Below are 23,558 nucleotides of genomic sequence, written 5' to 3'. Positions count from 1 at the left end.
ACCCTGGAATCAGGGAATTAGTTTTAAAAGTGGAAAACGATTTTCACCCCCAGTCTCCAGTGAACTGCGCCGAGTCCAATATACAACCCTGCATATAAGAGCGGAGGAGCGCTGCTCACACAAGCATGAGTGCAGAACTGACGGAGCAAGCCAAATTCAGGCACTCATCCTTTTAACAACAAACACAAGCCAAAAACTTCTTAGCCGTGTTTTTGCAGTCTGGATCTTTGTTTAAAATAGAGGCAGCCTTCACTTTTTCTACCTGGCACAAGAATAAAAATGTGCCGTTTGAGGGCATGGTGAAAGCAAGCAGGAAAAAGAATGGAACAAAATGGATTGCATCATAACAAAACATCACATTTTCAACTCCATTAGGTCGCTCTCCCGGTCTTGACAGTGTTGTGCTTTTTGCCACTTCAGATGATTAATCACGTGTGGAGGCTGCAGCAGAAACACAGGAGCCTGAACTGCAGGCAGCTGAGGCTCCATGCTGGAGATGTCTGAAAGATCACAAGACACGCTGACAAGTGCAGGAGAGACACACAAAGAAAGAGTCAGAGGTTGGAATAAAGTCTGACTGCAACAACAAGGAGAGCAATGGTTTGACAAAGCCTGTGATGTATTTGTGGAGTACGCAGAGGGATAATAGAGAATTTAGCACAATAAAAGGTGTTATTCAAAGAGGAATTGTACACATCAAAGTCTGTTTCCAGGTCTTGGGGAGGACGACAGCGTATGTGAACAAAGATGTTGCCTTTTTGTGGATCCAGAGGGAGCTGCGAGGAAATCTAATAAGTAGCTCTTTCACAATATTTTCAATACACGATTATCGTGGCCAAAGTATTTCACAAATAACAATATTATCGTGATAACTATAGAAAAATATAATGACATCATCTTCAACTTACAAATTACACTCAAAATCCGAGTGTAGGGAGGGAGAGAGTCTGTAACCATAACTGTACACAAGCGTATATTTGTTATCTGCAGGATTATTTACACAATATTATCTTATGTGTATTATTAACATGACATCAATATTTAAAAAATATTAATATCACGATTATAGTCGCAACACCCCCAGCCTCAAGTGATGTCACAGGCTACATTAGCTGCCACAAGCACACACACACAGGACACACACACCCAAAACTCAGACCGAACTGTCGGGGTCGAGTTGCATTGTGGGTAGTGTAGGTGCCAGGTTTTGACAAGGAGGACTGTGTCGAATGAAAAGGACGTTATCTCTATTTTTGCTGCAACTATTTTTCTGTGCAGTCCATCATGGTGGGAAATGCCACAGGAGTTAATTCATGTCTCAGGACTCTGAGATGACCCTGAGAGGAAGGAGTCGAGTCCCCCATGTTTTCCATGTTTGTGGAGGTCAGCCTCAGGTCTGATGTGGAGCATGACTCAGTGTTGACGCCTTTAGCATTCTTGGACAGTCTAAAACCCCATGTGCATTTCCAAAATCTCCCAATCATGTCTGAAGCAAAAAGTGATGACTGCACAGTACTGTGGACAGCCTGCCCGCCTGGCTGCCCCTCGCCCTCCTCTGCTGTTCTCACCGTTCTCTCCCTGTCCCTTTTCCTACCTCGTCCTCCCTCTCTGAAAGTGAGCCAGTGTGCACAATGACCTTCAACCACACCCACAGGGGGAGGGGGGGGGGGGGGGGGGGGACAAAAGAAAAAGGGAAAGAGGGGGGATAGTAGTAGGATGGAAGAGAGGATGAGATAAACATGAGCAGATGGGTGAAGAAGAAGAAAGAAAACACACTTAAGTGAGGAAAATGGGAAAAAATATCTCCTCTTGAAAGCCAGCGGAGCGCAGAGCTGAATCTGACAAGAAAAATGACTCTCTATCCCCTTTCCCACCAGTCTGATTAAACCTCTCACTCTAAAATGAACCCGGCACACTGAAGGAGGGAGTTGAAAACCTCCCTTTGCTAAAAGGTGCATACTGGAATGCCTTCAGATACACTTGGCAGAGCAGGAAGAGGGAACACTATGAGATTCCTGAAAACCGCATCTGTGGCTGACAAAGTTACCGCAATTAAATTGTTAAACTAGGAAAGCAGCAAGCTCTTTCTTTAAAAACAGTTTCCAAAAGATTAATTTTTCGACTTGATCTGTCTCAGAAATTCCCAATCCTTCTGTTTAAGTGTGCAGTAAGCCGGCTGTAATGAGTTAATCTACAACAGAGGGATGTGATTTCCTTGTGTGACTAAGACTGTAAGTAGACAGAAGGAGGACTAATTAAAGTTGTAACATCTGCCTTCTGAGCTCTAAGTGTGTCTACAGGCTAAAAGCGTCTTTCGCTCCAATTCCTCCGGTCTCACTTCAGAAGGGTAAATAAGGTATCCTGCCTGCTCCCAGACAATGCAACTATTCTCCTGCAAGTGGCATCATCGTGATTACCATACCCAATGAGTATACTGTAACTGGGTGCTCTCAAATATTCATAGCATCTTCCAGCTTAACTTCCACAGCCGCTCCAGGAGGAGAGGAGGAGAAAACTGAGGAGGGTGGGAGGTCTCGAGTGGAGCACGTAGCCTTGCTTACAAATTAACACCACAACCAAAGTCGGACAGCGTGAGTGAGTTTCTCCTCGTCCTGCTCTCGCTGTTGCACCGCTCCGCCTGTCTCGTCTCGCATGAGCCATCTTCTCTGGCCCTGCGGTCTCTACTTTCACGATTCCGCGTCGCTGCTGATGCTGCTCCACTTCTGACCGACTTCCCCCCCGGCTGCTCCGCGCAGAGCAGGAGCCCTGCACGGCTCGGTGCCCCCGCTGCGGTGTGAGAAGACACACCGACAGCGGCAGACCCCGACACTGCGGGAGGTGACAGATCCGGATTCAGGTCGGAGCCTCTGCAACAACCACGGAGACATCGGCCATGCCAGATCTGCGCGGAGGGGGAAATCTTCTTAAGTATGAGCCGGTTTCTTTCTTGCAAACTCGGGTGTGCTTGGTGTGGCAGCGGCGATGACTTCCCCCTCTAACAAGCCTCGAGCTGAGCCTTATCCAGGAGCCTGACTCTAAACAAACACGCGGACTGTAAGAGACTTTATCACCGAGCCCGGCTCATCAACGACAATAAAAGAGACTTTATTGGTCACCGACTGCGCTTCTACTTGGAAGAAAAAGCACGATTATTCGCTGTAAATCAAGCCAGGAGGATCGAGCGCAAGTGCAAGACGAATGGTTTGGGTAACTAAAGCTTCACTTTACTACCAGCCATGCACGGATAAACCCACAGTACCTGCTGTTAATAGGGCAGTTATGAAACAGGTGTTGCAGAGATGCAGTTTCATAGAGATTGTTAAATTGACAGGGGATGCAAGACGTCGCACTGCATGCTGGGGCAGCTAATGATAATCATATTTTCAAGAAAAAACAACCCTGTAAAAAAAATTAATAAAAATAACAAAAAGCCCCTCAGGCAGCTCTTGGGCCGCTACCTCACAAATCAACAGATGTTTCAGTCATGTGGCTTTAAGTCTGGAGAGGGGATTTATTCAGCAGTGCTTTATCAGGGATTGCACACTGCCTGGCTTTCTATTAATTAATTAGTTTGCGCACAATGGCATAGATGTTGTCCTGATGCCCTTGGTGCTCCACCTGTGATAACTGGTGGAGGATTTGGTCTTTGATGTGATTTAGAGCTCTATTGAGGGCAGGGCTGTTTGTGGAGATAAACTGTGGGTGTAGACAAATGAATCTTTACTCTACAAGGATTTCTGTCAACTTGGAAATCAGCCAATATGAAAACAAATGCAAGTGGCAAACCAACCCCCCTGCTTTATCTCTGTCAGTGTGTGTTGCAAAACATTTGAGAGCTTTAGTTTTGGCTGATTACGTTGACACATGGTGCAGATGGAGGGAGAGCCATGTGCATTGGTGACACACAAGCTTAGAGACTGCAAGTGGGAAAAAAATGGGGGGGGGAATGGATTTTTAGGTACAAATTACAACACATAAAAATGAACAAATCATTCACCTGCACACTTACTTGCCATTACTCATGCTTACGGCAAAATAGGTTGCCTCATTTTGTCAACAGCAGTGTCATTTCTCAGACAGGGGGATGATGAATTTGGTCATTATTGATGAGCAGAGTGGACACGCGGGCTGTCATCCCAGTCCCACTCTCGGAACAGAATAAATTACACAGCGTTGACAGGGAGTCAAAAACAGAAACACAGGCTGACAGGGTGATTTCCAGGGTGAAATTTAACGCTCAGGTGGAATATCTTTAGAGGCGCGACCTCGAGAAATAGCCAGCTGCGACAGTGGCTGTAAACTTCTCTCTACCCCCACCCTCCGTGCAGATTGGGTTTGTTCCCTGAGAAATAAAAACCCAAATTTAAATCCCAATATCCTCTCAATCTGAAGCTTGGTGAAATTCATTCAATTTTGGGGATATGGTAATCAAGTTGCACTAAGTGATGAGACAACAGGATCCATAGACAATCAGATATTACGAATGCTGGCGTGATCCACCCCCGTCTTCCAACAATGCCTGTGTGCGGATTAATCAGCCGAGATCGTTTCTTTCCTCATCTCTTTGATTCATCCGTTTCAGAACAAACTCTAATGTCTGTGACATTTCAACAGCCCTGGTGATGAATACATTTGGATTCATCCAGGCCAAGCTGGTGCATGAACTGCATGTCTTCATACAAGTGGGTGGAAGTCACTTTCTATCTGCATTTGAATCTTTTCCTCTTCATCACTTTCACTCCCTCTCACCCTGAGCTTATTTATGAACTATTACCATCACGCCGTAACACTTTATTAGGCATGTAGACAGCCAAGAGGCCTATTAATCTTTCACTCGCAGTCGTATGCTCATTCTCCATCCCCCCCCCCAACCACACATAGACAATCTCAAATCCTCTTTTTACCCAGCGGAGTTCCTCAGCCTTCTTCAATGATTCAGACAGCACGAGGAGGTGGCAGAGCTCCTGTTAGTCTTACAGTGAGGGAAGTGATGTGTCTTCCATCGGCAAGATATCAATACACACTTTTCACTGGCAGACTTTTCTCAGAGGCCGCAATCATGCTGACAATCTCTCGCTCGATCACGCTGAACTGTTGCCATTACGACACATCTGAGGTGGTAGTGATTTTGTATTATAATGCCATCGATCCAGTTGAGAGGTTGACATCCCCGAGTGGAGCAGAGCAGATAACAGACAGACCACTGGTCGGTGCTGTGCTTTTCAGCTAAATACGATAAAGAGACGTCGGTTTGAATACACTGTAACGTCAATGTTCATTTCTCACGCTTTGTCAATACTGGGATTTATACTGTCCGTGGCAGAGATATGAGCTGCAACAAAAAAAAAATTAGCATTGCCTGCATGCACTCACCCAAACAAACTGTGTGTACACAAAGATACGAGTCAAACAAATCCAACAACAAATAGCGAGTTATCAATATTCATTGGAAATAAGAGGGTAATTTGCTGTGATTAAAGAATGCAGCGCAGTATGAGAATAAGCGTGGCAGACTAAAGAGGCAAAGAAAAGGCTTTGACAGAGCACCTACCTGTGCCTCAGAGCAATTAATTAATAGTGAATAAGATGACTCCAAAAAAAGAACATAAACAACAAGATTGCACAGAAGAAAGTCACGGCTGAGGTCGAGGAATCAAAAATAAGTATTTAGGACCTTTATGGAAAATTAAGTCTATTTAATTCGAAGAGCCGCAGAGTTACAAAAGAAACAAAAACACAATTTCACTGGCTTCTCAGCTTGAGCAGCCAGGGTAGATGTAGCTTTGGCCAAAGATGAAGGGGGCTCCCTGCTTACTAGGCAGCCAATGTCTTTAACCATAGCAACAAGCATCAAACTATTTCATATTCTGTTTTCAATTAATGCTGGGAAAAACAAGCATGTTTTTATCCCGCAGATTTGTCCGTTTTACTGAGGACAGCGGGCAGTGTGTGATGTTTCAGACTTATCACCGTGCATATGTGTATATTTCTTTCAGGCATGGTGCCCACGCCCCAGGTGTGCGTATCAACCCTGGTCACAGTGAGCACGATGGCAGTGGTGGACCTCTACCTCCTGGAGCAGAGCATGCTGGGGTCTCGTGGCCCCCCAGGACCAAGTGTGTGGCAGTGTGCCGTAGTGTTACTAGGTGATGTGGGCTTCCTGCTCGCGCTGCGCTTCGTGTCGGCCGGCGTGATGTCAGAGGCGCGGTCGCCGCGTCGTGGTTTTGCCAACGCCCTGTGGTTCCTCTTCTTGTCGCTGCTCCAGCTCAAGCTCTTCTTCGTCTGCCATAACTACAGGCAGGAGCGCCGGCCGCCCGACCCGCTGGCCAGGAAGACCCTGACGCTGCTGCTGTCCATCTGCCTGCCCTCCCTGTTTCTTATTCTGACGGGAGCTGACCACATGACCCCACAGCGCAGGAAGCAGGAGGTGCGAGGCCGGCTCCTGTGGGTGGTAGTGGACCTGCTGGATGTGCTCGACCTGCAGGCGGGGCTGTGGGAAGCCCAAGGTGGGGCTGCATCGGGCACTGGGGTCGTTGAGCAGAAGCTGCCCATCTGGGTTGAGGGCCTCGTCTTCTTTTACTGCTACGCCCTCCTGCTGCTGCTGCCCTGTGTGGCTCTCACAGAGCTGGGGGCCACCGGCCTGCCTGGACAGAGGGGACCCCGTAAGGAGGCTTTGTACCCGTGGCTCAGCTTGGTCACTATCAATATCTTCACCCTGGCCCTGAGGGGCACAGGCATGCTGTGGTACAGGGACCCCCGTGTGTCCACAGTGTTCCTCGGGAAGAACCTGCTGGCTCTGGCTGTGAAGTTGAGCTCAGCCTGGGAGAGACACAAGCAGGAGCGCGGTGCTGCAGGAGCTGCAAGTGTGGCTGGAGCAGAACCAGGAGACTCGACCCTGCCGAGCCAGGGCTTAGAGCAGGGAGAGGACCAGGCTCAGGGGAAAGCTCCTCCCTCTCATTATCACACACTGTCTCACTCCCAAAGCCACACTCTCTCCCACGTCACCCTGGAGCCCACGGAGACGCCCTTAGGACCCTCTTTCATCTCCCATGAACTCTAGAGAGTCCCTCTGAACATGCACGCATGCACAAAAGCATTTTATCACACCCAGACTTAAAACTCAGACCAGAAGAGCCAGTATCACATCCAAACAGACAACTTGTATTGAACTTCAGTACAACAGTGATGGGTATAATGCAGAGCTGTGGAAATGCATTTGGCAAGCTTGGCTTTCTGCACATTTTGTTGTGCTAAGAATAACTCAAAATGCATTGCTGGGATTTGTGGGAGTGTATTTTTGAAATTGAACACTGAACACAATTACCAGCCTGTAAAGAATATTCCAGAGATTTATGTTGAAGTCTGCTTATTCCCTTCTTTAAGCCGGCACAGCTGCCCAAACTGCCACGTGTGTTGAATTTGTTGCATTCAGACACCCGTTTTAATTCTGATTTGGTGCTACTTCATTAACAGTATCTCACGTGTTGTTGACTTATTTGTTAAATTTCAGTTCAGGTCATTTGGTTTGTCGGAGAAATTTGATCAACACTCATCTGCCATTAGATGCCAAAATAGAGACTGTGACCTTTTATCTTCTTTTTTCTCTCCGTCCCTTTGCAGGGACCTTTCTCAGAGAAAAGGTTAATAAGAAGAGTGATGATTTATTTTTTCATTCAGTACCACAGAGCCAGGATTCAAAGCCCATCTGCCTGCTAAACTCACACTCTAAACATCACTCCAGTGGATCCAAACCTTTTTTGGATTGTAGCCCTTTCAATCAAAGTCCCTGTGATGTCCCTTCTTCGATTTGGTTTGAATAGATTTAAGAGGCCTGAAGGGGAGAAAATCTATCAATCTTTTGACAATAACAAAACGCCCAAAAAGGTAAGAGAAAAGAAAAATCATTTGTAAAGCAGATGTTTTCTCCTCATATCCTATATGTTTAATACTCTCGTGACCTCCCTTGCAAACCCTTGGAGGGTCCCTTCACAAAGGGTGGGCAACACAAGTGTCGTGGTGCCGTATTTTAATTCGAATCAAAACGGGAACACCAGCTGATATCACTTATTGGTTGTCCGGAAATGTTATTCAGTGAAATTTCACTCACTTGTGGTGTTTGGATGAAGTGAAAACCTGCAGACTCACAGGCCTTATGGTCAACCATCCCTGCCAAACTGGTCTTATGACATCTTTTAATTTGATTTAAATGCAGTAGCAACATCATCTAATGACTTTCTAGTTGCATACTGAACCAGCACATGTATTTTAGGACCACTTCAGCGGTTAACGCTAAAACCCTCCTGCAGCGATTTTAACACAACAAAATGTTCGTAACTCAAGCTGCCATGAAAGACCGTCTCCATAAATAAAATCCTTCAATGGTAGAGCTTAAAGATGGGAATTTTGTATCATTTTAATCCTATTGAAACACAAACTACAGTGAAGGTCTATTTTACTACATTGTTTACAAAGACAGAATACCAATGTAAGTAATCCTTTTACCGTTTTAGAACACGTTTAAAATTCATGTTTTGCTGTCGTCTGTACTCGTCTCAAAGTCTACTTTAGTCATATTCAAAAAGAAGAAAAAAAACTGTCCAGCTGCCTGCCCCAACCCTAAATCCGCCTTTTCACTTTAGATGAGAAAGTACACTTTTTGACTCCTGTTGAATTATGAATGGAGCCTCTCATTCACTAACGTGTTAACATGTGGGTGTTGCAGTATGTGTGCATCAGGGGATTATGGGTCAGAGCAGCAGGTGTAGAGGATGTACAGTCAAGTGCCTTGTGTCCTCAAGTAGCTAAAAGACACATAATGTGTAGCATGTGGAACTTGGACATATGCCATGTGCACACTGTGAAGTTATTCCACAGCTGTCTGTCAGCTACACCTCCAGGACAGAGTGTAAACTAATAAAGTGTTTCGTACTCGCCTAGTGTTGACAGTTCATTGGCCATCATGTAGGAGCGTTATTGGCAGCCTGTCACCCACATATAGGCGGAGTCAGTCCAAATTATTCGAGGCCAGAAGGCCTTAGGAACACATAACTGCCTCATATTTTCAAAACCTCCACTATATTGAAGTCGATAAACTTGCAGTCTGCAGTCACAGAAAATTGCATGTTTTTATGTTTTTCTCATACTGGAACTGGAACTCAATATATTGAAGCTAGAGAAGCATGCTCTTTGCTTAACGGTGCGGCACTCTTACAAAAGGCCGTCATTTATCACAATTATGCCAGCGGCCCCATCAGTTTGGATCCTCTCACAGTAATCCATGAGTGTGCTGTCGTGTTGTCTGCCTTTAATGTTGAAAGAGAGATGGGGTGTGCATGTCAAGAGTTGTAGTAAGTGTGTGATGTTTCCAGAGTGCTCATGGCGGCACCGCCGGCCTCTCCTCTTAGCATTAATGATCCTATTAATTGAAATTGAGGCTATTTATCAAAATGCAAGTGCTTATTCACAGTGCTTTGTGCTTGATTTACAGGCTATATTTTCAGGATGTATTAAGACTAATGTACACACTCAGGCACAGAAAGAAATTAATTTCAGCGGGGAATTCTTCTACGGTTGAGAGAGACTTTTAAGGAAAAACCACAAAGGGATAAGCAGAGTAGTAGACAGCATCCAGCTCCGGCCTACCCTCTTTCTTTCATCTCCTCCCTTGCTCACTCTACATTTCAAACATATGCATTCTGGATGCACTCCCTGTTGGGCAACTTCTCATATTTCTATTATACTAAAAGCAGTGACTGCGAAGGTAGCAGCTTCGGCGACAGCAAATGACTACCTCCTTGTATTTGTTACACCTGTTAAGCTCTGGATACAATGCTCAGCATTTTCCCTCAGCTCCCACAGTCTCTCACAACCTGCTGCTGAAGAAAAGGGCACGAGCTGCTCTACTATTTTCTTTCTTCTTTTACCTGCTCTCTCCAATGCTCTCCATTCTTTCCATCCATTTGTCTGTGCTAATTTCACTCCAGCATGTAATTATTCTCCTGTACCAAAGCTGTCAGTTTCTCTTTTTTGTCTTTCGTTCCTTCTTTTATTTCTCTCGTTTGTTTAAATTTGCCCCGCAGCCGACAGGCGGCCTACCTCTCTGCACTTCCCCTGTCAAGGGTGGTTAGACAGAGACGAAGAAAAAAAACGAGAAGTAGAGGCTGGCTAAGATTAAAGGGCCCGAGCCACTGCCTAAAGCCGAGCGGCTGCCGGCTGCCATTTATTTACCGTTACACACAGTGAGAACTTGATGGAGCACTAGAGCCCAGAGAGACAAACGCACACAACACGCCGCCTCGACAACAATGACATCCTAAACAAGTCCTAAACCTTTAGACAAACATATGGCTTTGTTTTGCTCTGCTGAGTATTTTGTTCCAACCCATCTCCCCTCATTACCCCTGACACAGCAACAGCTACAGTATGCCTACAAGCTCACACCCACCAAGTCTGGCAGAAAGAGGCACATTTAACAGACAGATGTCTAAATCATTCATCAGAGCACACGCCAGCAGCACTACGGCTCTTGGGGAGAACTTCAAAGTCTTTTATACGAGAAAGAAATGATGCAAAAAGAGTCTGTGGCTCCTATGATATGCAATGCAATACTGGAGACAAACGCATACTTATAAAAGTCTCAGGTGTTGGGGTGACATTAGGCTAAAGTTGGTACGTGCTGGTCAATTAACCTTAAATTAAATTAAATTAAATTAAATAGGGAACTAGGATTTGAATATTTAGTCGATTAATCAGATAGCTGGTCGACAGAAAATTAAATCACTAATTTGCTTGTGGCTTAATTGTTAAGTTATTTGTCAAACCCCAAAAACTGTTTGTGGTTCCAGTTTGTTTTTTTAAACGCGAGAATTTGATGCCGTTTAACAACAACTCTTTAAACTGACTGAACTGAATCCTTATCGTCACGGACCGAATCTGTAGCTTTTAGCAGCAGCGCTTCTCTTACCGGTGACTGAGCGCTGCTGTGATTCACATTACTTCCTCTTTAAAAGTCTATTAAGTAAAGCGATGTGACTTCTTCTGCTATCTTCAGTTGAGATATTTTCTCAGAGCCAACCTGAGCCCTGGAGTAACTTTCCCTGCATTTACCTATATACTATGGTGTTTACTGATGTGGAGAAACTGCTTCATGAAGGGAAAAGTATATAAATGTATCTCTAATATGTCCTCCTTACAGCTGAATGAGGGCCCAAAGCCACGTTTGCACAAAACTACTGTAGAGGGAGATGGGAATTAAATCTGAACATAACAAGTGATGCACAGCTCCAGGTCAGATTTATCTGAAGACAGTTTGTCAGCTCCTTATAATGCCCGGTACAGACTGGTTCACTATTATTTCCTCCATCAACTCTATCTCACCCCACAGGAATGACATAAATCCAAACCTTAATGGTCAGAAATGTGCTTTAGTGGTATAGAGGTCGGCTCCTTCCTGCCTGGCTTTGGTGAGGCTCTTTTGGTATGACTTTTGAAACACCTTGACCAGGATCACAAGAGGAACCTTCCCATCAGATCACAAGCGTTGCTTACTGGGTTATTTCACAAGTGTCAGCATATCTTCAATTTATTCCAAAATATATGTATGGAAATTGGTTCGTGTGTGGCAAGAAAATGCATAGCTGGGACATGAAAATCGGATTCCCCCTCTCCTCATTGATAAATGGTCTTTGGATGTGAAGAATTGCATCTCTTTGAAAAGATCACATATAGTTAGAGCTGCAACGATTCGTCGATCGATAGAAAAATAACCGGCAACTATTTTGATAAGAGTTAAAGAAATTCTTCATCCAAAAATGGCTGAAAATGCAGTTTGTTACGCTTCTCAAATGTGGAGATGTCCGGCTTTTCTGTTTCATATCATATTAAACTGAGTGTCTTTGGTTTCTGGACTGACAGAACAAGACATTCAAGCCTAATCTAAAGTATATTAGGTACATCATTGATCATTTAGCCTCTTTATAAAAGAATAACACTGCTAGTGCAGTCTGTCTTTGAGTATGTTCTTACATTATTGGGTTTATATATGAAGGATAGGGAATAGGGTCTTATTTGGTGTTTTGCAATTTCGTAAAAACTTATTTTGAAATAAGTCTGAAAAAAAAAAAACATTTAATATTTTTACCCATCGTTAATGCATTAGTGCTCGTAATGGCTAGTATTGTACTGAACCGAGTGGGACAGCTGTGTGTCGGGTGCTTTTGGAAAATGGGGGAACACAGGATACACAGGAAGGCGATCCAGGCTACGAGGAAGGAAATATAATTAGACTGAACGTAATACTACTGAACTGAAGACGGTCAGAACCGATGCTGAACTGTCTGTTAGCATTCAAAATAAACTTTAAGAACCAAATGCGAGTTATGAAGAATGGGTCAATTAAAAAAAAAAATGGAGGTTAAAAGAGAAACAAATCCAAGAAAATTGTTTCAAACTGAAACATAAAACTAAACTCCAAGTGTGACAAATCCATAATTTAAACGTGCTTTTGGCTGAAAAAGAATATTGTCAGGAAACCGCAAAGGAGCAAGTGTTCAAAGGGGAAATTGACACAGGCAGTAATGATCTCACTGCATACTTGTCGAAGAAACTACTATTCTTATTCTTGCCTGTTATCTTGAGCTGTCGCATAAATCTGATTCTTCAAAATGATCAAATTCCAACTGGAGCATCTTTATGAAAGTAAACGGTTATTTGTGGGGAAAACACCCAGAAATATCACACACACGCCCACTGATGCCAACATATCAGCCCTCATGTCACTGTGACAGGTTTTATATGTTGTGAGAGACAATGACAATTGTTCAAAAATGTATGAACGCTACTGTGTTGTTTGGAGTTTATATGTATGCCTATTAAAATGATTCCCTCCGTCTGTTAAGTGATGCAATTCTGCTATTAAAAAATACATGTTTTTGCACACTGTTTATAGGTGGAGAGTGTTTTCTGTTATGCAAAAAGGTTTCAGTGATCTTTTCTAGACTTTCTGGAGTCAGGATGTGCTACAAACTGAAAACTCAAAAGACCTTTAGGGTTGAGAGTTGAGTGGCAGTCAGAGCGAGTTTCTTAATTCCCAGCTTCAGAGGATCAGAGGGAACTTAGAAGTCTCCAGTGTAGCTGAGGGGATGGAAGATTTACCTGAGCCCTGAATGTGATCAGTAAAAATCTTAAAATCAATTATACATCCAACTGGTGAACAGTGCAGATGGTAAAATTGGGTTATTACGGTCTCTTCACTTGGCAGCAGTTAAAACCCTGGCTGCTGTATTTTTCAGAGGGAATAAAAGATGGTGAAATGGGATGAGATTAAAGCATAGATCCTCCCCTTCATTACTGGATAGAAATGGAAGTTTTCCAACTGTGAGAATCATTACTGGAACGGCTCGTTGCATTATTCCTACAAAAGTCGCTGTCAAAACGTCAGTGCAAACGATCTGACCTCTCTGTGTGTGTGTGTGTGTGTGTGTGTGTGTGTGTGTGTAAGACTCTACACTACGTTCGTCTGACAGCTTTAGTTACTTTGCAGATTTCAGTTTTTCATCCCCTTCCTGTCCAGTGAAAACCATGCATCTCCAGATGTGGTGATTTTGAATGTTTGTGATGAACTGAAGGATGAAACGTTTATATACGTGCTAAATAAACTAAATACATTTAAAAAGCCTCTTGGATCAGCTGGAAAATGCATCGAAACAAAGCTGAAAACAGGCTGTTTATCTGATCTTATGAGAAAACCTTTTAGAGACGTGTGGATCTCACAGGACAGCGACGCTAAACATATGATTTTATAGATTATGATGCATTGCTGCAGATTAAACTACCAGACACTAATAAAATGTTAAAATGTGCTCATCCTTAAACATCTACAGCAGTAAAATACAACGTGCCCATTAATGCAGCAGTAATATTAATCCAACAACAATATTATATGTAATAGTAAAACACTGACGGGCAACATTTTACTGCACAATAAATACTTGTACATTTCATATTTTAAGCACATTTTCCTCATAACACTTACACTTACTTAAGTAAGGTTTTGAATGCAGGACTTTTGTTTGTAGTGGAGTAGAGGAATACTAAATGCTCCGCTGTGTTCACCAGCTGGTCCCTAACTTTGTCTGTCGTATAGAGCTGAGCAGGAAGCATACAGTGGGTGTTTAGAGCTTTTCAAAAGAGGAAATCAGAACGAAATGCTTCGTAGAGCTGCAGAGTTGAGTTATAGTGATTGAGAGCAAAGGATTAATTGATCATTGGAGAAAATAACCAGCAAATTAATTGCTAAAGAAATAAATTGGTAATTGCAGACCCAATATGTGAATATAATGATATCAAGTGGATGTGCAGAGCAATACAAAGAACGTTCAAACAAAACAGGAGAGAAATAAGTTTAAAATTACTTAAAACTACAGCATTTCTAGGCACTAAATCTAACTCCCCGTCTGGCAGCAATGAATTGACTTTATGTTACAGTTAAGCTGGTGACAGCACAGTACATCATTTTGAACAAAACCATAAAGTACTGACACCGTGATAAGAGAAATGTGATGTTTTCACATTATTTATCTGAACATTTTGTTTTTCCCCTGACATTATTAATCGTGTGTGGCTCTTTTCTGCCAGTTTTGTTCACTTTTCCATTCTCCCCTCCGAGTGTCGTCATTAAGTAACGGATTAACTGTGAGAATTGATCTGGTTTCCAAGCGTGCAACAGTAGTCAACGCTGATGAGTCCATTTAACAGCCTAACAGAATCATTTGTATATACAGAACGAGCCATAGAGCTGTTTCATTCAGTCTCACAAAAGGACAATCAAAGTTAAAACAGCTGAATCACCATTACAGCGTGAGCAGATTGTGCTTTTATGGTGTAAAATAAAATAAAACAAAACTTTTACAACAAGAGATATAAAACTGATCAGAAACAAAGAGGAGGTTAATCAAAAGAGCATCAGCATTGGACAGTTAAATTGCAGGAGGAGGATTTACGGCGAGAAAATAATTCAGCCTCAGTTATTTTTATCCACTAGCTCCAATCCATCATTGTTCAACGCTTGAGGAACGCCGAAACGTACATTTTTACAGTAGGAATTGGCGTCGGGGGGGGTGAAAAAGTTGTGGCGGTGCATCCCTGAGCAATAAAAACAAGAAAACCTCAGCTGTCTCTCCGGAGCAGATAAAGCAGAGATAGAAGTATACAAGAACTTAAGACACAACCTTCACAGGTTTAATCCCATTTCATCAAATGGGTTGTAAAGAGTGACGCTAATGTGTGTAGACAGGTGCTGTGGATGGAGGTGTTAGTGTCTGTGGCCTGGAAACTGAGAAAATAGTTAAAAAGCAGAGCACCATGGAGCTGTGTGCAGAATAAGAATGGGAATAGGAATAGGGCTATGGGGGGGGGAGATGGAGTGACTGGCGAGGGAGAGGCCGCTATGTGATTGGCGAAGTGAAAAAAGGAAAGTGTTGTGTCTCACAGTTAACGAGACCTGTATGTTGAAGGTCAGCTGACAAAATTAAGCCCTGCTCCTGCAATTAAGTTAATACTCTTGATTACTCGGAGCGAACAGATGGAACGAGAAGTAGGTAATTTTACCTGTCCGAGGACGGGGCCTAGTGGGGGTCCAGGGACCGCTTGTCCTGACCTCACTATAGCCCGGATTACACTGCCGGCATCCAATTTCTTCACAGCCGAAGCTGCCTTAGAGATCTTTGACATCCTGGTCTGTCTCGAAAAGCTTTAAATCTGCCTCCAAGTCAGCTGAGAATCCATCCACTGAGAACACAGAAGAAAAACAAACAAATTATTCTTTCATGAATACACAACGGCAAGAAATCATTTACATGCCCAACTCATTAAAACATCATACACTCAAATCGATACCAGCAGGCCAAACCCGAGCCTTTCTATTCAGCAGCAGGCGAGTAATTAAAAAAAATCTTTGCCTTCGATCGGCTCAGCGAGGGACACTTTCCTGGAGGTGTTTGCAGTGTGGATCAACAGCCGAGTGCTGAAGCTCGGCTGCTGAAGAGTCTGAGAACGGCAAGGATTTAAACTTCATTCCCAAAAATCATGGGGTGCATGCCAAAAAGCTTCCATCACCTAACCTCAGTTTCAGATGTGTCACCACTAAACTCCCTGTGCTGCAGCAGAGCTTCCTCTGCATCAGTAGAGGTCAAGAGCAGAGGGCAGAGCAGCGATTAGTAACAACAGTGATACATGGAGGAGGAGGGGTGGAAGTGCCATCCCCATATATGAACGCAAAGAGGGGTCGGCTTTTTCAATCCACCTTAAAATGCATTTGCCAAATTAGGAGTAAATTAGTGTCGCGGGGAGAATGGCCACAACTCCTGGCTTTTCTCTGGGGACACATAAAAGCAAGCCTGTAATCCTCTGCTGGAATAAAAGTGATACTGACACAGCTGTGTAAAAAAAGATCAATGACTGGAGCCAAGGGACAAATACAAGTTTTAAGGTTGAGCCTTGTGATTCAGGGGAACCCTGCATTCAATAAAAATAAGTACTTGAGGGGAGAAGAGAAGACCGGCAATGATTCATTGTAGGCAACAGAGGGTATCCAATTAGATCAACAGAAAAGACAGAACCAAAAAGATATATGGGACCTCATGCTGCTTTGGAGCAACAAACGGGAGGAAACTGCTCCAAAGAAAAGTTGTGAGACTAACCGGGCTGCTGATTATCCAGCAGCCCTTAAAGTGCAACCACCATGAAGCAATATTTAGAGCATTAAGGTAAGATGCATACTGCAGAAAGAGTCCCAAATAGAATCCGTTTAGTTTGAATTCCCTCAATAGCCGCCTTTACAATGCAAATCTCACACACCGCTACATTTCAGAGGTCAATTTCACGCTACTCACCTAATGTGTTACGGTTCTTCATTGTAGAAAAACCTCAGTGTTGCAATTCAGATCGATGCAGAGACCACTATGCACTAAATCTGAAGCGAGAAAGTCTTCTTCTGTTATCAAACAATGACAGAAAGAATCCTTAACTGGCAAGTTGCAGAAAAAACCTCACTTAAAAACAGCGGTTTGAGGGGCACTACGACAAATCTCAATCAATAAAATGACATACTGTACGTCCAGAGAGACGAGGCTTAACTGGAATTATGCAACTGCGGGAGAAAAACAATTAGGGCTAGCATCAAATCTTGGGTTTAATTCCAATTTGGGGCAAAGGGAATAACAGTTTTGTGAGTGGGGAAATGACAGCGTCATGCTTTAATGCACCGCAACTCCAATCTCTGTTGGAGTATGAATAATAAAACCACAGTTCCCTCGCAAAATGAAATCACTCATCACAAGGCCAAGCAGTGGATGCTGAAGAAGAATTGATGTACATAAGGCATCACAACTGAACTGACGGTACGTTACACGCGGCTGAATTTACATTAGATTCAAGGAATATAGAGGCATTAACGGAGCAGCGGCAGGAAACATGGTTCAAGGCAGTACAAAAGGCCTCAACGCGAGCTGGGTTAACGTTTTACTGTGAATAATCAAGTCAAAGCCGCAGTAATTTGAAAGGAACAGACCCAATTTTCAGCCCCTCTTTAGGCAGAATATTATATTCATACAGCAATTACTGGCAACAGTGTCTTCGATAACACGGAGTACACAGAAAGAGCAATTTGTATGGGCAGTGTGGATGTGCAGCGTAAAAGCACTTTGTTGAAACATCCTTGATGAATGACATGCCACAAAGTCAGTGTTTGAATTAGCATCTAATGAGGAGGCTGAAGTGAGCGATAATGGAGCAAAAAGAACAACGCAAATGTTGGCCAATTCTCCAAATTCTGCAAACTGTTGTTCCCATTCCTGACATTTCAAGTTTAATGTATTTCTTGTCCATGCGATTATTCCATTAGGATTTGGCACCAAGTCTCTGGATTTCAATTCGTGTTGTATTGGTTGATAAATCACCACCGAAACTCAAAATCCGAGCTGTTTTTATTTTTGTTGGCCTATCTGTCAAGGAAATCTCTCCTGTCAGACACAGTACCTGGGATGGATACACAACACCTTTGAGAGAGGTAAACATGTCAGTAGAAATGAGCACACCAGGGGGGGGGGGGGGGGGGTAAGCTGGAGAAAAGTGTTATAATGTGCAGTTCTACGTAAACTGTTGTGGAAAGATAATCTGAAATTAGACTCCCCGTGTAAAAACTCATTACATCTTTTATCATCTATTCATTAAAATGTGTCTGAAATTTCCTTCAGATTTTCACGCGACTGTAAACAGCAGCTTCTGTGGTGTGTTTCAGCGTAATTAAAACTGACTGCACTTCAAGGATAAAGCAGACTTTGATTAAAGAAATTAATCAGTTTGCTATTTAAAAAAAAAAGTGCGTTTAATTGCACTGGTAGAGCCCACCGCTGTTCTTTGTTGAGGCTATTAAACTCTCTTTATTCTTCATTAAGGAGACAAATCAAACAGTAGCCAACATCAATGCATCCTCTAAATCTGTTCTATATTTACAGTTCAAGGTTGCAGATATTGATCTTTCATAGAATGACATTCTTGAAGAAATGGTCTTCCAAAATAAATGTTTGGGTTTAAAAGTCCAAGACCGTGCTCAACATAAATTATACTGACACTGTATCAGCCCGGAGAAAATCATGTCTTCTTCTACTCTTTATATCTTTTTGCTGCAGTCGGATGAAATAAAAGCGGAATATTAATTGATTTCTCAGTGGGATCAGGCTTTGTACCCGCAACAACCCAGAATCAAGTCTGGTTCAATGATCTTTGTTACACTTCGTCCGTTTTCTCATCTTCATATCTCTGCTAAATTAAAAGAGAGAAATCGGCGAAGAAAAGGAAGTCAAATATTTTCTAATGACACAGATTCTGCGCTGCCACAAAGAATCAAAGATTATTATCTTTTCAAATGAACACTGACAAAGATTACACGCTGTGTTAACCTCATCTTTACCCCCACATGGTATTTCTATCAGAGTCCCTTTATGTGTTGGGTTTAGAATAAATACATTAAAAATGTAAAAGTGAAACTTGGATGAAAGCAAAGTACAGCCTCAAAGAGCTGCTAGCATGGCTGCAGACTCTTATTTTAACTAGTGGACAGGGGAAAGCAATATGACAATACATACCATGTGTAGGGCTGCATGATTATATTCATTATCGATAAATCTGCAGGTTATTTCCATGGTCTATAAAATGTCAGAAAACGGTAAAAAGAAATCCAGAAAGTCCAAAGAAAGTGATGTCTTTAAATGTATTAACTGTAGTTCAAAACCTGAAGTTATTTAGTTGAATTATTATGATATAAAACAGAGAAAAGCAGGAAATCCCAATATTTGAGAAGCTAAAACTGAATTTTTGGCCATTTTTGGATGAAAAGTTACTTTATTATCAAGTAAATTGGCAATTATTTCCTGTTGAAAATGTGTTCCTAATTGTTGCAGCTCATGAGACAACACACTCGTCTACCATCAGTGTTTGTCATACCGCTCATTTCTCAGTGTTTTAGGCCATTACTTCTATTCAAAGATGGACAGCAGGGAGGCGACAGGAAATGAGGTGATAAGGTGGAAATAACACAGTTCCCTCTACAACATCCTGTAATCACAATGTTTTATATAGTATCCGTCCTCAACACTACGCCAGCATGGCACACTGCGATAGGACTTTATCACCCATCCCTATTTTTTAACTCCTTTGAATTTTTTTAAACGTATTATTGCAACACATGGGGAACAGTACAGTAGATAACACGGCATTCACAGCTTAGCTGAGTCCTAATTAGGATGATTTTAGTTGATATACTACATTCACACAAGCTTCTATCTTGGGCTGTTTGTGTGATCTATTTGATATTTCTTGTCCTCGGGGTCTAATTTTGTGATGCTCCGATAAGAAATAAAACATTCTTATTCTCGTCACACAAAAAACCCATTCTGTTTCCGTTTATTTGAAGAGATAAAAACCTGTCGGAGCCCATTCCCAAACAGAAACCACGATCAGTATTCTTTAAAATTGCAAGGGAAATTCATTCTTATCTTCCGACAACATTGAAACTGTGACAATAGATTTGACTCAACTCTTAGTGTGGCAGTCCATCTAGCGGTGGCGTCTACCTTTACATTTGATGAAAGACACTTTTGGACATTAGGAATTACTTTTACCATAAGATAGCGGTGACATGCGTGTGACTTCTGAGATGTCATCCCTACAGGAAGCTGCAGGAAGAAAAGCCTTGGAGACTCGCTAAAGACCCTGGAGTACTAATAGAAAAATAGCACAGGCATATTCAAAATTATAAAAGCAATTTCAGGTTTCTGCTCATCTTTGCAGAAAAGTTTGAATGTCATTAAAGCCACAATAAATGACTGCTGTCCTTGAATACATAAAAGGCGAACAAATCTCTGTTAACAGCACAATAAACAGCACAGAAAAGACCTTCACTGGCAGCCGGAAACTCTGGGCTGCAGTATTAGTTTAGATGGCACCACGTTATGAATAAGGAGCTGCAGATTAACTGTAATCGATAAGCTTAATGCAGTGACCAAACAGAACAAATTCACTGTGCGGTGATCATTCAGTGAGCAGCATGGGACGCTCTCGATAAGATTAAGAGATAACGTCAGATATAAAGTTATAGAGAGCCAGTCATATGCCAATGTTGTTCCACTACATTAGTATTCACCCCATCAAACTCCGGGCCTGGAGCTATTGATTGCTGAATGCCAAGTGCTAAAGGCCAGTCAAATAAAACGAAGAACTCAAGAAGAGTCTGAGTGATCCCACAAGACTGAAAAGGGGAACTTGCGTGGCCTGCTTTAACCGATAGCTGATCCTGCAGGTCTCGCCTCTCTGCCAATGTGAATTTCAGGAAAAAAAAAAACACTAATCATTTCCACTCTATCAGGAATAAACAAACGTTACATTAAATAGTCTCATGTAACACCAGAATTAATTAGTCTTAAACGACAAAATAAGCAGTAAGCTTCACAACAATATTTCAGGGAGCAATTATCTTGGAAAAATACTCATTTTTTAATTTAGCTGCCGTTCTTATTGTGCAGACAGATTAATTTGTGCCAAAATATTAATCAAAACTGGAGCGTGAACAGTTTCAGTGTTCACATCATTATTCAATGCCTTGTTTTCATTTTCACAAACTGAACTCTCAACTGATCTCAATAGGCCATTATTGTTTTACCATTTTGAGGTTTTATCAAAAACAAAAACACAGAAGTGTGGAGACGAATTCTCTCACACACACACACACACACACACACACACACACACACACACACACACACACACACACACACACACACACACACACACACACACACACACACACACACACACACACACACACACACACACACACACACACACACACACACACACACGCACACACTAGTGCTATGATGTTGGGTGTTGCAGGGACTGTGATCACATTAGTGCAGATCCTGCTGTTCTGATTGGCTGAATAATTTTTTTTACGCATGCACATACAAGTAGCGCAGCAGCGGAGGCGTTTTAAAGAAAATGCATTTGGGTGAAAAATTGTTGGACCCCTCATTACATGAGCGTGATGTTTGGTGTGTCCATATACTTGTGGCCACGCTGTGCATTATAATCAGTTCACTTGTCTTCCCGTTGTCAAGCAGTCACCTGGCAAAAACACGTCAGTTAATGAGGGCAGCTGCAGTGCTCTGCGCTGCTTTAGTGCCGACCACTGAAGCAGCAGATACATTCCCATCACTGCAGCCTGGATTCAAACCAGGACCTTGTACTTGAATAGTGATGACTCCCCGTCTAAACTCCCTGCATGCATTATCTCTGCTTGCCGTGATCACATCCCAGGGAGGCCGTTTTCTTTACTGGCTGCCCAGAATTACATTTCCCTCTCCCCATCATGTTTGAATGGTGAGACAGATTGTGTTACAAACCGCCTGTCCTTGGCATAAATCTAAAAAAGCAACAAACCGCTACAACGACGCATCAGCAGCAGAGATGGTACCTGACAAACATTTTTTCAAAAAAGGGAAAACAGCACTCAGTTCACATCATTCTCTAAAATATTTTGCAGGCAGGCAGCATGTTCTCCTTGTTGTGGCTCTATACAGGTAGCTGTCAGTTTTTTCTAGCATCTTAGCATAAAGCACATGAAAACCACAGACTGGTGTGTCAAAAACAGGCTCAAGTTACATCAGAAGTGCCACTGTAACTCCTATCATCTGAATCACAATAGGATATGGTACATTTGAAGTCTGTATGCATGATTTATACGGCCTGGACGTACAAAAGATTTCATTGCACACAACATCATTAGGCTTCTTTATGTTGTGGCTTATATTCAGCAATAACACAAAAACAAGCGAGGAGAGGAGAGAAAAAGCATCGCAGTCACAGATTTAGATGATTACACACACACACGCACACACACACACACACACACACACACACACACACTAAAATTCAGCCTTCAGAACTACAGCTCAGAAACTGCAAGCCAACTGTGACTGCAGCCAGAATGTGACAGTAAACCCTCTGAACTCTGGAGCCATCTGCCTCTGCCCCCCCCCCCAGGTCTGAGCTCCTGCTGCAACTGGACCTCATATTCAGAATAGTGGGGAGGTATGATTGATTATATATGTGGGTGGGTGGTGAGTGAACTGGGAGATGGACTCCAGAATGAACAGGGGGTTTAAACATGAACCCTTCAGCTACAAGGAATCTGAATTAAGCAGATTTTGAGCAGCTTGATTTTGCAGCAGAAATGTGCAGTTATGACTCAGCTCTTTTAAGCACTGAGCGCTGGGATCCTTTATCCTTGATGCGCTCTCAAACATTTAAACCATTCAGGTATTTACCATACAGACCGGTGGCTTCCAACCAAAGTCGAGGGTTTCTACATCTAAAAGGCAAGTTAGATTTAAGACTTTTTAAAGTTACTCGGAAATAAAATTTAAGATACATTCTCCGCGCAATTTTTCACTGGATATGCGTGACCTTAACGCGAGAGGCATTTGGGTTTATTACTTTACATAAAATACACGTAGTCTATTTTATGGAGAGAAAAAAAAAGTGTTAGCATTTTTTACTTTTGAAATTTAAGAATTGTAATACAATTTAAGGCTCAATGTGTACTATATGACAGCATTTAAACTTAAAAAACAATTAATTAACATCATCCACAGAATGTGAAGAGGTTGACATTATGTCCAAGACGTCTATGTGTTGTGTTGCAGAGATATCTACTGAAGTTAGCATGCTAACTGACTAGCTCCGGCCCATCACGTCTTGTAATACCACTTGTTCCTCTAGAGGCGATAGTGAGTCACTGTAGCGCCGGTCTGCCTTCAGTACAGAGGGAGAAGAAGTAGAGCTGCGTGAGTCGGGCAGACTCGGGGCTCGTCAACATTACAGACATGATTCCTGCACATTTTGATCGTTTTTCCCTCCTGGGAAACAGTCCTATGTTCCAATGTTCTGCTTTTTTGACACAAATTTATTTTATTACAAAAATAACTAGCTCCAAGCTCTTTACC

At 42.6% G+C, this 23,558-nt stretch overlaps 2 protein-coding genes across 2 annotated transcripts in view; one reads left to right on the top strand and one right to left on the bottom strand.

The window, feature by feature from the left end:
• mrpl11 (mitochondrial ribosomal protein L11) overlaps window positions 1-23,558 on the bottom strand; it is a 37,284-nt gene that overhangs the window by 11,885 nt on the left and 1,841 nt on the right. The window contains exon 2 of the mRNA XM_029441482.1: window positions 15,607-15,786. Coding sequence (XP_029297342.1) covers window positions 15,607-15,729 — 123 coding nt within the window. The 5' untranslated portion in view covers window positions 15,730-15,786. The remainder of the gene's footprint in view (window positions 1-15,606; window positions 15,787-23,558) is intronic.
• tmem265 (transmembrane protein 265) lies at window positions 5,999-7,117 on the top strand. The gene has a single exon (XM_029441481.1). The coding sequence runs from the start codon at window positions 5,999-6,001 to the stop codon at window positions 7,058-7,060; it is 1,062 nt and encodes a 353-aa protein (XP_029297341.1). The 3' UTR covers window positions 7,061-7,117.

This window comes from Cottoperca gobio, chromosome 10, assembly GCF_900634415.1.
Source record: "Cottoperca gobio chromosome 10, fCotGob3.1, whole genome shotgun sequence".
In the NCBI taxonomy this organism is placed as follows: Eukaryota; Metazoa; Chordata; class Actinopteri; order Perciformes; family Bovichtidae; genus Cottoperca; species Cottoperca gobio.
The sequence above is the reverse complement of the archived record's forward strand: the minus strand, read 5'-3'. Positions and strand labels throughout refer to the sequence as shown.

What these genes read in the sequence shown, in the direction of transcription:
- tmem265 (XM_029441481.1), top strand. Translation starts at nt 5,999, where the DNA reads ATGGTGCCCACGCCCCAGGTGTGCGTATCAACCCTGGTCACAGTGAGC.